Below are 17,660 nucleotides of genomic sequence, written 5' to 3' on the forward strand. Positions count from 1 at the left end.
TTGTGACCCAACCATAAAATTATTTTCGTTGCTACTTCATCACTAATGTTGCTACTGTTATGAATCGTAATGTAAATATCTGATATGGAGGATGGTCTTAGGCGACCCCTGTGAAAGAAAGGGTCGTTCGACCGCCAAAGGGGTCGCGACCCACAGGTTGAGAACCGCTGATTGGAGGTCAAGATTTCACAGCTCATGCAGGCCTTTGGCTTTCTCCACCCCGAGTCGCTGCTCAGATCACACTGCCGCGGTTCATCCCGGCTTCAATCCTTTTGAACCTAGGACCCAGCGGCTGCGGGGCAGCTCTGGCCACGCCTCTCCGCGCATCAGCGCCCTCGGATTGGTTCAGTGCAGCGTAGCTCCGCCCCCGCCATGGCCGCCGCCCGCCGCCGGTGCCGCTAAGTGGCTGCCGGGCGACGGGTTTCCGCGGCTCCTCTCCGGCTGCTGGGTGACCGGTCCTGGCCGCATGGGCATCCTCCGAGGCGGGCCCCCGTGCGCTCGGGCCATGGCGCGCCTGGGCGCGGTGCGTTCCCATTACTGCGCGCTGCTGCTGGCCGCGGCGCTCGCCGTCTGTGCCTTCTACTACCTGGGCTCGGGCCGGGAGACCTTCTCCAGCGCCACCAAGAGGCTGAAGGAGGCCCGCGCCGGAGCCCCCGCGGCGCCCTCCCCGCCGGTGCCGGAACAGGCGCGCGGGTCCGTGGCGCCCGCCCTGGGTGCCAAGGCCAAGAGCCTGGACGGCGGCGGGGCCGGGCCGGTGGACTACCACCTGCTGATGATGTTCACCAAGGCGGAGCACAACGCCGCGCTGCAGGCCAAGGCCCGCGTCGCGCTGCGCTCCCTGCTGCGCCTCGCCAAGTTCGAGGCGCATGAGGTGCTTAACCTGCACTTCGTGAGCGAGGAGGCCAGCCGCGAGGTGGCCAAGGCCCTGCTGCGGGAGCTGCTGCCGCCCGCCGCCGGCTTCAAGTGCAAGGTGAGCGGGGCCGCCGCTGGGGGCTCCGGGCGGTTGGCCCACCGCGTCCCCAGGGCGGCCACTGTGCGGGCCAGGCCAGGTTCCAGGGGTTGTGAGGGGAGTGCCTTTGTTGCGCTGCCCACTGCCAACGCCTCTGGAAGCCTAACTCCTCACCACCACCGCCCCTGCACCCCTCACCCCACCCCCCGTCCGAAATGTGCTTTCATTGCGAACTGAAAGTATTGTCCGTGAGCCCCATGCACTCAGCTGGTGCAGGAGTGGAGCCGCCGTGTTAACTTGACAACCCTGACTAGAACTCCACCCCCTCCCCATTAACTGCGGCCCCCTCGAGAGAATCAGCACACCCCTCTTTGCTAGCATTGCGAGATTCAGCAGTACCTTCAGAGTCTGCACCTCTTTTTATTCTCTTAGTCTTTGACTTTTGAGGATGAGGCAGGTCATTTGAAGACACCAGTAGTCATCCTGTGCAGAGTCTATTGGACAGGACCTTTCTTAGTGAGGCTGCGTGAATTGTTGAAGTTGCTCCAACGTTTCTTCTGGTTTTTAAGGTATTTCAGTGGGAACTGGTCAACCTCAAACCCAGCCAGTGTGAACCATCTCTTCCCCCACCCCCGACCGTCCCTTCCTTCCCACCCTCAAGGATCGTGAACTCATTTAGGGTTGCTGATTCCTCCAAAGGAGCAAGAGAAAGAAAGCTGCAAGAGCAGAGCTGGGGAGAGCAGAGCTAGCTAGCCAACTTGTTGCAGGCTGGACCAACCTTTCCCTGTCATGTCAGAGACTGGGATCCTGGCTGAGTGTTAATTGCCTTCTGGTAGTCAAATTGCTTGCCTCATTTTGACCTGTAGCTGCACAGAGGGGATCCGAGGTTTGATTTTTGGATAGGAATCGTAGGTGATAGTAAAGGATGGAGACTGATGGTGGTGGTGGGGTGTGGTGGGGAGGCAAGAATAGTGTCCCATGTATTTGTGCTCAGTAACTGACTAAGGGGAGCCGTTGCCAGGATCCTGCGGGCTTTAGGGGTCTGCTGTGGCTTTTTGTTGCCTACAGACTCAAGTCCTAGTTCCTTGGTAGGGCTACCTATGTTGTGGGCCTGGACATCCCTTCCAGCTTTGTTTCTCATCCTTCACCTACATGCACCTGAGATCGTAACTGTACTGAATGTGCCTTTGCATTGACAAGCTGTACTGTCTGCCCGGAATGTCCTTTCCTCCTGGGCCCTTGGCTACTCTTCACTTTCACCTTTTTTGAGAGTGTCCCTAGACTAGGAGACAGTCTGGGCCCAGCCCTCCACAGCTCTCCATTCCTGCTTCCCCATAGCATCCAAGGTCTGTCCCCTGCTTACCAGGAACACTCACCATAGTCAGGGAAGGTCACCCAGGCCTGGACTCTGTGTTGTAGGAGGCCAAGAATCCAGGGCCTGGAGCTTGGGGCTGGAGGGGCCCTTGGCATCTTCCAGTTGGAGGTGGGGCCTGGCAACCTGTCCCAGATGGTCCTTAGGACTCTGAAGTTTGAGAAACGCTGCTCTAGTCCAGTGGAGAAAACCTAGGGCTCTTGGATGTAGGGCCAGTCTGGGTGGGAGCTGTAATTTGACACCAGACACCACCCTGAAGACCAGCATTGTCATCTGTTCACTTTCTGAGTTAAAGGTAGCAACTCAGGCCCATTGTTCATCACTGCCAGCTCTCTGCTATCCCTCGTCCCGAGCTCCAGCTACCGTTGTTGCACACCCAGTGCTTTCCATGCTTTGTTTATGTTGATCTACTGTCAGGATGCTTTCTCTCTCCATCTCCAAGGCCTGCCCATCTTCAGACACTATCCCCTCCTTAGGGGGAGAGGGCATATCTTCCTCTTCCTCCCTTGTGTACCTTCCGGTGCTGTTACAATATCATATCTAATCTCCCATCCCTCTGCATAACGCTTGGCACATAGCACCAGAAATATTGGTCCAGGGGCAGGTCCAGCTTGGAGTCTCTGTTTTATGTGTTTCTCTCCGTCTACTGGGCCCGGTTCTGACAGCCATAGCTGTCACCCAAGGCCTGGAGGCAGCTGCAAGTGACCTGAGGTATTAACACCAGCCTGTTGAGGTATCAGTGGTGAGAGTTTGGGGGCTTCTAGCCAGGTGGTCAGATAAGGGTTTATCAGTTCTAGCAGAAAATTGCTCCTCTTAACTGGTCCTCTGCTTTCAGCACAAATGTTATATTTGCTTGGTAAACTTTTCCTGAGGTCTCACTATGCTCTGTCATAGCACCAAGTACTTTTCCTTAGTAATATTTATGACAGTTGCAGTTACATAATTATTGAGTGAATTATTTGTCTTTCTAGACCATAAACTCCTTAAGGGCATGGACCCTGATTTCTTTTAAATATTGTATCCCCAGTACCACACATCATGCCTTGTATATGGGAGTGCATTTTTTACTGAGAATCATTTTCCAATATTAATTAGGAAGAAGGAAACTATAAAAATTCTCACCCTGGTTGCATCAGAGCTGTAAGGGATCTTCAAGAGCGTATAGCACAACAGGTGAGGAAACTTACCCAAGGCCAATTGGGGGGTAAAGAAGGGGGCTACTGACCTGTGTCTTAGACCAATGTTTTTCCCTTTGTACCATGTTTCCCCTTTAAGGAGCATTTCTCTCTTGTAAGTTCACTCCCAGAGAGACTTGCCCTGAAGTGTGTTAGAACATCTTGGGAAACCCGCAGGCATGGGCTCTGGGACTCCACATGTCTGCAAGATGCAGAACAGGGCTAGCATAGAACTCATGCTCACACTTGGAGGTCTCAGGCTATATTCAAGTGGCACATAAGTATTTTTTTGCTGAAATGATTGCAGAAATAGATCATAGATCTATTAGTTATTAGTGACCTTAGATTACATTGTGGTTAATTAAATAGCTAAAAAAACAAAACACCAACACATTTACTTAGTTGTTTCGACTATTATGGAAAGTCTTTCAAAATCTACTGGTTTGTTGGCTTCTAATAGTATGGAAATATATTATTTGGATTTTTTTTTTAAATAAACATCAAACCTATGTTTTAGGTACCAGCCTATTTAATATGTCCATGGACTGTACATAGTATTACCTGGGCACAGCTACTAAAAATACAGAATCCCCGCCCCTGTCTGTGGGTCCTACTCTTCTGGGTGGGCCTGGGAATCTGAGTTTGTGTGGGGCTGCAGAGGCAGACATGGGAGGCACTGCTGTAAAGGCTGCAGGAGTGCCTGGTGCGCTTCTGACATCTTTCAGACTCAGCTCCAGGATTCTGTCCTGTGCCGCCGGGAGCACAAGGCCTGCACCTACTAGACACTCAGGAAACATTTGACTCCGCAGCTCTCATCCATCCAGGCTATCCTGGTTTTGCTGGCTTGGGAAAGGCTGCCGCATTCACTTTGCTGAAGTGCTGGTGTTATCAGACCACTTCCACTCAAAACCTCCTGGCTCCTGGCTAACAGTCATCCCAGGTACTCCCACATTCCAGACCCTCAGCCGCTGGCTTCAGCTTCCTTGTCCAGCCAGTCCTCCCTGGGCTGTAGGACGAGCTTCTGAGCCCCCTGCTGTCTCATTCTGTCAAGTGGAATCCTACCCTTCTCAAACTTAGGTCGAGATTTTTCTCTTCTACAACCCTTCCTTGCTGTTGATCAGGTTTGATAGAATATGCCAGTGATGGCGAACCTATGACACGTGTGTCAGAAGTGACACGCGAACTCATTTTTTTGGTTGATTTTTCTTTTTTAAATGGCATTTAAATACATAAAATAAATATCAAAAATATAAATCTTTTTTATACTATGGTTGCAAATATCAAAAAATTTCTATATGTGACACGGCACCGGAGTTAAGTTAGGGTTTTTCAAAATGCTGACACGCCGAGCTCAAAAGGTTCGCCATCACTGGAATATGCCAAGAAAACCCCAAATAGAGCCCAGCTGGTGTGACTCAGTGGTTGAGCATCGACCTATGAACCAGGAGGTTATGGTTTGATTCTCGGTCAGGGCCTATCCCCACTGTAGGGCGTGCAGGAGACAGCTGATCAATGATTCTCATTATTGATGTTTCTATCTCTCTCCCCCTTCCTCTCTGAAATAAATAAAAATATATAAATAAAAAACAAAAACAAGCAAGATTGAGCTTTATTTCTCATCTAAATGAAGTCCAGAGGTTGGCATTGCTGGGCCCTTCGTGAAGTTTTCAGGGTCCTAGGCTCCTTCCAATTCTCTGTTTCACCATCTCTGGGGAGTGGCCCTTGTCCTCATGTTCCAGGTTGGCTGCTAGAGATTTAGTCATCACACCTGTGTTCCAGCAGCAGGCTGTAGGACCAAAGCAGAGTACCCCATTTAAAAAAGAGGTCAGCCCAAACTGGTTTGGCTCGGTGGATAGTGCGTCGGCCTGCGGACTGAAGGGTCCCAGGTTCGATTCCGGTCAAGGGCATGTACCTGGGTTGCGGGCACAACCCCAGTAGGGAGTGTGCAGGAGGCAGCTGGTCGATGTTTCTCTCTCATCGATGTTTCTAACTCTCTATCCCTCTTCCTTCCTCTCTGTAAAAAATCAATAAAAATATATTTAAATAAAAAAAATAAAAAAGAGGTCAGCTAATCAGGGAGGAGAGGAGAGGGCAGGTTTTGGGGGAATCAGCCTTCTCTGCCTTACCCTTCAGGAGCCCACACTGCGCTGTGAAGCCTCAAGAATGACCAAGCACCCACTGGATGGGGCCCCTGAATTCAAAGCTGCAGGGGACATAGACATGGGTCAGGCACAGCCCGCGCCATCCAGGAGCCCATGTCACTTAGCATCACACTCATGGACATTCCCGCTGCAAACTCACTGCCTGGGGCGTGAGATGGTCCTGAGGGAGAGAGACATCACTGAGTTCCAACCCCAGTTGGCCAGTTCCTAGCTGGGTGATTGTGGGGAATCCGCCTTGCCTCTCAGGGCCTCCTCAGCCTCCTCTGTGAAAAGAGAATTGAACCCCCACCTCACCTGGTGGTGAGGGTTAAATGGCACTGTGCTGTAATGCATTCAGCCCAGTGCTGCTGTATTGGTTGTGTGTCCAGTCTCACAACACGGTACTACCCTGCTGACTTCTGGGAAAATCAATACGACGGTTAGGCCCCAGTGCCCCTGGCATGACCCCGTGCCATCTCCTTTTTGGGGTGGCCAGTCCCCTGCAGAGGCCCAGTGAGGCTCACTGAGCCACTGTTGGCTCGCCCTCGGAGGAGTGCAGCCGTATTGCTGCGCTGTGGTGTTTCTCTTGTGCTATCACCGTGTTACAACTCAGATGTTCACCACTCAGAAAGGCCTTCACTGAGCCCCTTTTCAAAAGCAGCCCCCACCCTCGTTATCTTTCTCATCACCTTGTCTGTAGCACATATTCACTTGTTCATTCATTCATTCATTCATTCAACTGATGTTTGTGATCGCTTGCCCTGTGCCAGGCACTGTTCTAGGTGCCTGTGAACAGCGGGAACAGGACCTAGTCCCTGTCCTCAGGCAGCCTACATTCTGGGGTTGTGGGGGATGTGTGGGAGGTAGACTTTACACACGTAACAAGTACATGTAGAGTGAGTCAGGTTGTGATTAGTTGTATAGGGAGAAGTCAAGAGGATGAGGACCCATGGAGTGTATGTGTGTCGGGGTGGGAGGTTGTTGGCTGTTTGGTAAAAGCGGTCAGGGATGGCACACTGCCAAGGTGACATTTGAGCAGGGCCTGAAGGAAGTGCGAGCTATTTGGACCCTGGAAGAGAGCTCTTGTCAGAAAGACCTTGGGTAGGAGTGTGCTCCAAAAGTTTGAGAAAATAACTGTCCTCTTTGTTTGCAGTCTGCCTCTCCCTACTGGAATATAATCTCCATGAGGGCAGGATATAACTTACCTTCTTCATTTACTGAGGTAGACAGGAACCCCGTAATTGCCCCCCCCCCCCCCCCCCCATTCTGGCCTGGTTGGAAGTGATACACAGACACAGGGAGCAGGAGCCACCTAACCTGGAACATAAAAACCAGACAGACTTCTGGAGGGACAGGCAGCTCTGGACAGCCACTGGCTTTCCTTCAGGGTTGGGCAGGCTCTGTAGGCAATTCCAGGGCCAGGGAGAGGCGGCCAGGTCAGACATACCTCCCACACGTGCCCATCAGATCAGTTTCTACTCCTGCATTAAGGGAGGCATTTGTGTGTGCCCCGTGGGGAGGAGAGATGGGCGGGAGCAAGAGGCCGGGAGTGCTGGTTTTATGGAGCATCCTCCATGGAGAGGCATGAAACAATGGAAATGGAGGTGCTCCCTCTTCCTCCCATCCCCATTATATTCTTAGCACCGTTCCTGGCACATTCGAGGTTCTCAATAATATTTTATAGTTGACTGATTGATGGCTGTGTTAATTAAACCAAAGAAATCATAGTGTACTTGGTGATCTGCCCTCCGTGCACCAAGCTTCAGCCTCCCTAGAGCATGCGGCTGGGTGGCGGCTCAATCCCCAGATGACAAGTGAGGAATAAGAAGGAAGCCACGTGCATTCCATTCTTAGAAGCGATTGTTGGATTCCCAGAGCAGTGTGTGCTGAGGACTAGAGTGACAAGACAACGGCTAAAGCTCTCTGTGCACATTGGGGATTTCTGGAGGTTCTTTTACTGCAAGAGCAAAACTGTGAGTGTCTTTGAAAAGAAGAGAACCTCCGCTCATAGTTGGGGCTTGAAAGAAGCCTGAGTGTAAGCACCTGGATGCTGGCTATCTCACCGAGGGAGCCAGCGACAAACAGGTGACACTGAGATGCAGGTTCTCCAGCTTGTCAGGGCAGCAGGCGCCTCGCACCAGAATGACACGTGTGAATAGGTTTCGAAAGTCTGCAAAAAGGTGATGAAAGAGATGTGTCCTGAAATGAGAGGCTCATTGAAAAGAGGGCATTTTATGCTGTAGAATTTAGAGAACAGTGCTATTTTACCACATGCATTTAACAGTGAAACTCTTTTAAATGATAATACAGTGGGGCTTTGACTTACGAGTGTCCCGACTAACGAGTTTTTTTGAGATACGAGCTGTCTCTCGGCTGATTTTTTGCTTTCAGGTTACGAGCCAGCTTCAGATACCCCACCGCTAGTTGGCCTAACGAACGTCACAGTGAACGCCACAACATCAGCCCGGCATCACGTGTCTCACTCATTCACTTTAATGATTTGACATACGAGTAATTTGAGTTACGAGCTCCGTCACGGAACGAATTAAACTCGTATGTCAAGGCCCCACTGTATGTTCATGAGACAGCTGTAGTAGTTTGTGTACCAATACATTTCTCGTGGAAGATTAGTTATGGATCTGTAGGGAATAACTTTGTATAGTGTTACTGTATTGTATACAATAAATTCTGGGTAATTTCACAGGTATGCGTTAAGGTCATAAGGTAAAGGCAGTAACATAGGCCAAGGTTCATCATGTAGATGAAATACATTGATACATGGGTGATTGGTAAATGCTATGGGGGCTTCAATGTACACATGAAATGGTCCAGCTTTGGAAACCAGTAATGCTTCATGATTTCCTTACTGTTCTCTGTTCTCATGGGCCATTTTTAAAAAGACAACAATATATTTTTTGCAATTAAAAAATGCACATACCATTAAATTCACCCTTTAAAATTTATAATTCAGTAGTTTCTTAAAATATGTTTTCATTGATTTCAGAGAGAGGAAAGGAGAGGGAGAGAGGCATAGAAATATCAACCCTTTGTATGCCATAAGCGTCTATAGACGCAAGTTGTTGATTTTTAAAATTAAATTCAAAATATTATGGCGTATGGGAATGGTTTTCATTTTGGACGCATGGCAGTTAACTGGTCAATGATGAGAGAGAATCTTCAATCGGCTACCTCATGCTCACCCCTACTGGGGATAGAGCCCACAGCCCTGGCATGTGCCCTGACCAAGAATCGAACTGTGACCTCCTGGTTCATGGGTTGATGCTCAACCACTGAGCCACACTGGCCAGGCCACATTTCAGTAGTTTTTAACTTATTCACAAGGTTTTTCAATTATAACCACTAATTCCAGGATGTTTTATCAACCCCAAAAGAAATCCTATCCCCATCAGCAGTCATTCCCCACTTCCCTTCCCCCCTCAGCCCTGGCAACCACTAATCTGTTTTCTGTCTCTATAAATTTGCTTATTCTGTACATTTCATATAAATGGAGTCATTCACTCTGTAATCATTTGTTCCTGGCTTTTTCCACTTAGCGTAGTGTTTTCAAGGTTTGTGTGCATGTGTCAGTACTTTCTCCCTTTTAATGGTTGAATAATATTCCATTATATGGATATACCAAATTTTATTCATTCATTAGTTGATGAATTTAGGTTTCCACTTTTTGGCTGTTATGAATAATTTGTTGTGAACATTCATTTACAAGTTTTTGTGTGGATATATGGTTTCAGGTCGCTTGGGTATAAACCTAGGGGTGGAATGGCTGGGTCATATGGCAGTTTTGTTTAGCTTTGTGACGAACTGCCAGCCTGTTGTCAGAAGTAGTTGTACCATTTTCATTCCCACCAGCAATGTATGGAGGATTCCCACCAGCAATGTATGGAGGATTCCAGTTTTCTTCACATCCTCGCCAGCTCTTGTTGTCTGTCTTTTTTATTATAGCCATCCTAGTGGGTGTGATGTAGCATCTCATTGTGGTTTTGATTTGCATTTCCCTAAAGACTAATGATGACATGATTATATATCGATAAGGACAAACATGAATTTATTTGGTATTTTTCTTACATTTTTACTAAAATGCATTTTAGAAGAAAAAACAGGTACCTTGACTCTCCTCCCCTCACCCTGCAAGTGTCTCTCTGGAAACACTTGTATTTTGAAGAACATGGTTTGGAAATTTCTGATATGTCCCGTCATGTTCTACCTAAAATGAAAGAGGGAGTGTTACTACTGTGAAGACTTGATTAGGAGAATAACAGTAACCACAGCTTTCTTCCAGCACTTCAGAGTGTACAAAAGTGCTTTCACCAGCGTCTCATCTGGGCATCACTGTCACCCATAAGGCATCCCCAAGTTTGAGATGCCTGGTGTCTTACTTGGTTTCCCACACTAACCCATGAGGCCGGACTAGGTGACATGACTTGGGGAGTAGGAGACACTACAAGACGGGGTGCGGCGGAGGGGGGGGAGTGGTGCGGGGTGGGCTGCAGCCTACCTCACAGTCTGTATCATCTCCCGCCCAGCGGCCCCTAACAGATACATTCAGTCTGAACAAGGCTGCTTGCTGCAGTGCTGCTTCAGTCTCACTCGCTTCACAGAGCCTTGCAGAGTCCACAAGCATTGGAGTGGGAAGAGAACTCTGGACCTGGCTGTGCAGCCGGGCCTCCAGTGAGCTGACAGACCCGAGGTGGAGGGACAGCCACCTGTTCAGATCCACCCAGAGCTGGGTTAGGACCAGCCCAGGCCCTTGCCTTGACTGTCTGAGGGTCGGTGTGATCAGCAGCTTCTGGCCCCTTTTGGAAGGGGAGGGTGACCTAACTCCCACGGCAGAGGCAGGGTAAGGGCCTGTTTTCACCCATCTCAACGGGGCCTCATCTCCCTGTGTCCTTACGGATATCTCTGGCTGGGGTGTGAAGGCATCACACTGATCTCTAGGAGGCCAAACTTTTGTAGGTCCCTCGGGGTTGATTTTCCAGCTGCCCTGTGCTTGAGATCATCCAGGGAGACAGTATCGGGGGAGCAATATTCATTGGAGGAAAACCTCATGGTGTGTCCTGCTTGGGGGTGCGCGCTGGAGGGAGCTCCCGCGGGGGCCTTCCCGCCCGGAGGAGGAGGAGTTGCCTTTCCTGCGCGTCACCACACCCCGCCTCCCTGAGACCCAGTCCTGGGCCCAGTGCTCTCCTGCCCCAAGGCTGGGTGGCTTCCTGCCCTGACAAGCCGTGTGCGCCGCGCCGCGCCGCGCGGCCGCTGGAGGGCGCCGTTGCACCATGGTTGCTTGGCCGGAGCCCGGCGCATGGAACCAGCCCCGCGCTGTTTCTGCTGCCTTACAAGCCCAGCGCATACGCAGAGCAGTTTTTTTTTTTTTTAAATATATTTTATTGATTTTCTACAGAGAGGAAGGGAGAGAGACAGAGAGTCAGAAACATCAATGAGAGAGAAACACCGATCAGCTGCCTCCTGCACATCTCCTACTGGGGATATGCCCGCAACCAAGGTACATGCCCTTGACCGGAATCGAACCTGGGACCTTCCAGTCCGCAGGCCGACGCTCTATCCACTGAGCCAAACCGGTTTCGGCCGCAGAGCAGTTTTTGTTCTAGTTTTTGTTCTTTCTCCACTAGCATCCCTCCCCCACTGTTTTAGAAAGGAAGACTGAAATGAAAGGGAGTCTGCGCGGTGATTGTGGGCGATCGTTTCCTTCCTGCGTGCGGTGGAAACCTGCTTTGATGAGGCCCTTTGAAAAGGGTGGATGCAAAGCTGGGAGGTTGGGTCCTGGATGGAGAGGCCGTCAGCGCTTCCCTGCAGTTCTGCAGAGGGAAGAGTGTGGATGGGGGCGGGGGTGACTGCACACGAGCCTCCTCCACCCTCCTGGGTCCCGCCCTGTGACCCCAGCACAGCCCAGTTTCCGCAGGCGCTGGCGCATCCTTTCCGCTCCATCTGGGGTCTCATCGGGTCTCATCACAGCTAGCACGAGCCCTCCGGGTGCGGGAGGCGGGCTTCCTCTTAAAAAGGGGAAATGTGTCGCTTGCAGCTCTGTGCAGGTGGGGCCCCGCTCACCCACCACGAGCTCTTGCAGCCCAGGTGTCCTGGCGTTAAGTGGGAAGTTGGGTGAGTGGTCCAAATCCCCGAGATGCGGGCATGGAGGGAGGGGTACCGTGACCTGCGTGCTGATCCTGGCAGGCAGCGTGAGGGTGGCCCACAGGTGGGCTTGGATTCCCACCTCAGGGCCACGCAGTGCGGTGAATGGGAGCGTCCCCAGTCTGTCTCTGGCCGGGGGAGGAGCTGGGCCGCAGCGGGAGGGGCTGCGAACGGAGGCCTCCTGCACGGATGGCCCCAGGAGGGCAGGGAGTACCTGGAAGGGCCCCCGCTTTCCCTCCTCACCTGTGCACGGCTCTTGCCTTTGGCCTCCCAGTCACACACTGGCCCCTGGGCCGCTGAGGACTGACTGGTCAGGATGACTGGGGCAACCTCACCTTCCAACCGCCCGTCCCCAGGCCAGAGAGCCCTGTCACCTGGCACGAAGCCTGCCATTAACTTAATGCCTTTTAAATGAAAGCCATTTGTTTTATGTAGTGGGGTAATGACAGCTAAGCGGCCCTATTACGTGATCAAGTCGGGTGGGTGGGCAGAGATTGTCCCGGAGGCTGGCCTCTGTTGCCTGCTCTGGTCGGCCTGGGCCTGGGAGCACCCTTGTTCTTTCTCTCCTCACTGCAGCTCACCGTGCCTCCCACCAGCAGCAGCCTCTGTCCCGGGCCTGCCCAGGAGAGGCCCCAGGGCAGGAGCGCAGGGCGCGGAGGCCAAGATTTGGGCTCAAATGAGGTCTGTGACATTTGGGAGCAGTGAGGCCCTGGTTGTAACCCATCTGAGCCTCCACCTCCTCACACACGACCTTACCACACTGGTGGCCTCTGTTTAATATGAGGGATCTTAGAGGACCATGTGTTTTGAGCCCCACCTCCCTCATTTGGCAGCAGGTCACCAGAGGTCAGGGCTGGAGGGAATTGGAAAGGCCATGTAGTCCTGTCCCTTCCCTTTACCTATTCGGATCCTGGGGCCCAGAGAAGCCAAGTAGCTTGTTTTAGGCCACACAGCTGGTCAGTGGACAAGGGGTCTGGGACCAGGTCTTCTGCTCTCTCCCTGCCTGCTGTCCCTTTTGTTTATTTCTGAAGCCAGTTCTGGGCTATGCTGGTCTTTCTGTGCTTGTTTGCTTTTGGCTTTTGTTCCTGGCCTGACACGTTTTTCTTATCCACCTGTGACTGCCCAGCCTTCGCCTGTGTTTTGTGTACATTGAATGGCTTTGCTTCATGCCTCACTGAGTGGCTGCTGCAGAATAAAGCTGAATGGGTCTCCGCAGGTGCAGGCCCCCGAACCTTCTGAAAGGCACCCACTGTCCCTTTGCCCGGCCCTGCTAGCCCCCGGGGGCCCAGCCCATGTATGTGATGGGAGGTGGTCCTATAGAGAATCCTGCTGCTTCTCATTTCCAGGTCTGCACTCTGTCAACCTGAGTCCTGCCGTGTCTGTTACAAGGATCTCTGGTGCCGAGGAGTGGGCTCCCCTTATGTGAGCTGACCTATGCTATACACAGCTCTGAGGAATCCTGGGCGGTGGGCTGGGTGTGAGAAAGTGGGAGGAGAAAGAGCTGAGAGAAAAATGGCAGTTGGGAGCAGTGCCAGGGCCCCCTGGGAGCCCATCGTCCCCCATCCCGTGACCAGCTTCTACAGAAAGTATAGAACTCTAAATCTAAGGAACCATTGTAATTTTTCCATGTTCCCTTCGTAACACACGTTAGGTGTAGTGGGGGAATTCGAGTCTCTGTTCATTTCACGTAACATGGGACCAACGTGGGGTGCATCTCATAAGCACTTTCCTATCTTTCTGTCTGGTCTTGCACTTACTGATTGTATGGCTGTAGTGTAAGTTATTGTCACATTTCTTTTGTAAACTATTCTGTGGGTTTCTGAGTTTTAACACTATAAAGAACACCACAGAGAACATCTCTGTGTGTATGGTTTTCTTCTTTTGAATCACTTCCAGGAACCCTTCCTTGACTCTTCTCCAGGTTCATTTGACAATCCTAAGTGGTCCCACTCCCACCAAGTAACATGTGGAAGTCAGGACCCAGCGGTAATGCTCCTCCTTGCTCCCTCTCTCGCCTTTCTATTATAAAGAGTGTTGCCAGCTAATTTACATTGCATAGTCCTGCTCTCTCTCCTCCTATGTCGTATTTCATTTTTTAAAATGTTATTTTTAGTATTTTTATACATTAAATTCTGAGATATCAAAATACAGAAAAAGTCAGAAAAAATGTAATAGACACTTATTTTCCTACTATATAGGTTAAATAGGCTCTAACATTTTGCCATATTTGCTTAGATACTTTTTTAAAAAGAAACAAAATATTATAGATTTAGCCCACCCCTAATTCTTCTCTATCCTACTCCCCCCTGAGGTGTTTGTTCTCTATCATCCACGAGAAGGTGGTGTGCTTTATGGAATTGGGGTTTTGTACCTTTACTTTTACCACATACACTGAGTGGCCAGATTATTATGACCACCTGACATTTGTAGGCAAATTAGCTATAATTTCGCACTGAAGTTGTTAGAGGGCCAGACCATTATAAATAGGGAAGCAGGTTGTTTACCACGACAGTAGAAGTGATTTTTTTTCTGAAGATATGGGTAAACAATGCGATTTAACAGCCTTTGAACATGGGATATATATATATATATATATATATATATATACACACACACACACACACACACACACGCGCGCGCGCGCGCGCACACACTGAGTGGCCAGATTATTATGACCACCTGATGTTTGTAGGCAAATTAGCTGCACACTGCATCCTATGGGATATGGAAGCTGAAGGCCTATTCGAATGCCTTTGCTGTCTGCAGTTACCAAGATAAAAACATCTCCAATTCTCACAGGAACACAAGGATTGGACAGTAGAGCATTGGAAAAAAGTCATGTGGTCCAATGAATCACATTTCCAGTTGTATCATGCAAATGGCAGAGTGATAATTTGGCGGAAACAGCATGAAAGCATGCACCCCACAGCATGAGTACAACCCTTCAAGCTGGCGGGGTCAGTGTTATCCTGGCATGATTTGGGCCCTTTAATTCGTGTGGAACAACGTCTAAATAGCACAACATACCTAAGTATCATTGCTGATCAAGTTCATCCTATCATGTTGATGGCGTATCCCAATGGAGATGGCTTCTTCCAATAAGACAATGCGCCATGCCATGGTGCTCATATTGTGCAGGAGTGGTTTCAAGGACATGAGGGAGACTTTACCTTGCTTAGGTGGCCCCCACAATCACCAGATCTCAATCCAATTGAGCATTTGCGGGACGAAGTTAAAAGAGCCATCAGGCAGCTGGTTCCATAACCATCAAATCTCACAGAACTGGACAGTGCTATTCATCAGGCATGGTGTCAGATTCCTCGCATCACCTTTCAACATCTCGTGGAGTCAATGCCAAGAAGAATCACGGCAGTATTGAAGGCAAAAGGTGGCCCAACGAAGTACTGATGGGGTGTTCATAATAATCTGGCCACTCAGTGTGTGTGTGTGTAAATATATATATATATGACATATACCCACTATATATGCATAGCTATATATATTTCATTGCTTTGTATATTTTGAACAGTTATATAAGTGATCTCATATATATCCTCTTGATATTTCTTTTATATTAATACATGTAGATCTTCTTTAGTCCTTGTCACTGCTGTGTGGGATTTTGTTATGGGTAGAGCTCAGTTTATGCATTGTCCCTCTGACAGATGGCAGTGTTTTGCCATCACAAACACTGCTTCAGTGAACATGCAGCTACACATCTGCATTCACACAGGTGCTTGGTTTCTCCAGGTTCCACACCTGCAGGAGCATCTCTGACCTGGGTGTATGCATCTGTCCGAGATCTTGCTAAGCTCTTGTCTAGCCTGGTGGTCTCTCGCGTACCCCACATTCTCCCAAGCATTGGTATAGACCCCTTCTCTTGGTGGGGGTCCTGCTACCCTTGTGTCAGGAGGCAGTACCTTGAGGGCAGCTTGAGAATAGGATAGGGGGAAACTGAGGGCAAACTTGAGTGTTCCTTAGCACCACGACAAGCTCCTGGTTGTGTGGAGACATGGACCAGTCTTCCCAGCATTTTCAGAATCTCTGTAGGCGAGGGGAGGGAGGATGGTGCTTCCAGCTCAAGGAGGAGTAGCCTTTACTCAAGTCTTAACTCAAACCCCTTGGGGCTGTCTGGGAAGGCGTGGGCCCTGGCTTTGCAGCCGGCTCTCCCAGTGACCTGCTGTGTAACCTGTCCCCCTCGCTGAGTTGCTGAGTTGCATCAGTGACCTGAATGGCTTCTTGGCTCTACATGTGTTGCTCACCCACTTCTTTTACTTTTTTTGATTAGCAAAGTGGTCCCGCTTTCCTGGCCACGGCCGTAGGCCGAGCCTTGGGCAGCTGGCAGGTCACAGTGGGGTGTCAGGGGCTGCCTCGCTGGGCAGCTGTGGCCTATCTGTCTCCTCCCTGTGGCCTGAAATGTGAAGTGGCCTCTGTTTTCATACAGCTCGAGGAAAGGGCCTCTGATCTCGGGGCTGACGGGGGAAGCAGATTCGTGCTGGCAGAGGGGGAGCCAAGGGCTGCTGCTGGCCCTCAGGGGACGCTCAGGAAAGCCAGAGCTAAGGAGCAGGGTGCTCTGAGAGACGAGCATTTTTAAAGTCCATGTAACCCCATCTAGTACTGCTGCCAGGTGACCCTTCACTGAGCCGCTGTTTACTGTGTGCCTGCGGGGCCAGCTGGTCCTGGGACACTGGTACACCCCGTCTGTATCAGTGAACGACAGAGACAGCATGGGTCAACAGTCCCTGCCCTGTGCTGCGTCCATTCTGGGAGGAAGAGACTTAGTATGCCATAAACGTCTACAGACCTTTTTAAAATAAATTCAAAATGTCGTGGCAGTTAACTGGTTAAACGAGCCACTATCATTTGTCTACTCTGTGGCCTGAGACACAGTGAAGTAGCGGCTCCAAAAGGGTCAGGTTTCATTTCATCTCTCTGCTGCTCCATGATAAGCAAATAAGTGAATTATATAGTGTCCCAGGAGGTGAGTGAATCATAGGTGTGTGAGCAGGATAAGAGGCATCTGGAGTGCGGGGCGATGGTGGGTTTTCGTTGGATTATTGGGGACACTGCTAGTGAGGCGTGAGGGGTTGGCCAGGCAGCTCCCGAGAGAGTGAGTATCTGGGTGGTGGGAACAGCAAGGGGGAGGCTGGGGTGGGAGGCGCCTGGCATGTTTGAGGAGCAGCAGCGAGGCCGGGTAGCAGAGGAGGAGGCTGGGGAATTAGGCAGGAAAGGGTGGCAGAACTGGCAGGCGGAGGCCAGATCCAGGCCAGGCCCAGGGCGGGTTCTGGCTTTGAGGGAGGGATAGGCTCAGGCACTTCTGGGTTTTGGGTAGAGAAGGGCCACTGGCCACTGTCTGGGAGATAGAATGCAAGGGAGACCCGTCCTAGCCCAGGGGAGGGGATGCTGGCTTGTGAGGGTGGAAAAGTAGGGGGATTCTGTACCCATCCAGGAAAAGGGCCCTTAATAGTGTAGAGGAATGAGCAGGTTTTCTACACTCGAGCTTATTCAGACATGGGCTGTAGCCTCTGCCCCTGGGAGGGAATAAATAGGAGAGAGGCGGAGTGGGGCCAGTCCCTGGTGACTGAGAGGCTGTTTGCATCCTGGAATCAGAACGGCCTGGGCTCAAATCTGAGCATTGGCCATCCACCAAGTCACGTTGGACAGGTGACTTCACCTCTCTGGCCACGGCCACCTTTGCTCTAAAGCGCACAAGTCATGGCGAGAATCCCATGAGCTCATGTTTGTCCGTGCTCCTGCCTGACACACGCTTTGTTTTATTTCTCTGTGGTCCCACGGTGAGCACGTGCCAGTGCCCAGCGTGGTGGGGCCTAGAGAAGTGCGGGGTCTGGAACACGGGCCCAGGAGGC

The 17,660-nt window shown here is 50.8% G+C and overlaps 1 protein-coding gene across 1 annotated transcript in view; it reads left to right on the plus strand.

Annotated features, from left to right (window-relative positions):
* Positions 1–466: 466 nt before the first annotated feature.
* The window catches only part of XXYLT1 (xyloside xylosyltransferase 1), a 164,686-nt gene continuing 147,492 nt past the window's right edge, over positions 467–17,660 (plus strand). Inside the window, exon 1 of the mRNA XM_070406529.1 lies at positions 467–970. Coding sequence (XP_070262630.1) covers positions 467–970 — 504 coding nt within the window. The remainder of the gene's footprint in view (positions 971–17,660) is intronic.

The sequence above is a fragment of the Myotis yumanensis genome, unplaced genomic scaffold (assembly GCF_028538775.1).
Source record: "Myotis yumanensis isolate MYYU_CA2020_CCGP unplaced genomic scaffold, mMyoYum1.0.hap1 SCAF_2, whole genome shotgun sequence".
Classification (NCBI taxonomy): domain Eukaryota; kingdom Metazoa; phylum Chordata; class Mammalia; order Chiroptera; family Vespertilionidae; genus Myotis; species Myotis yumanensis.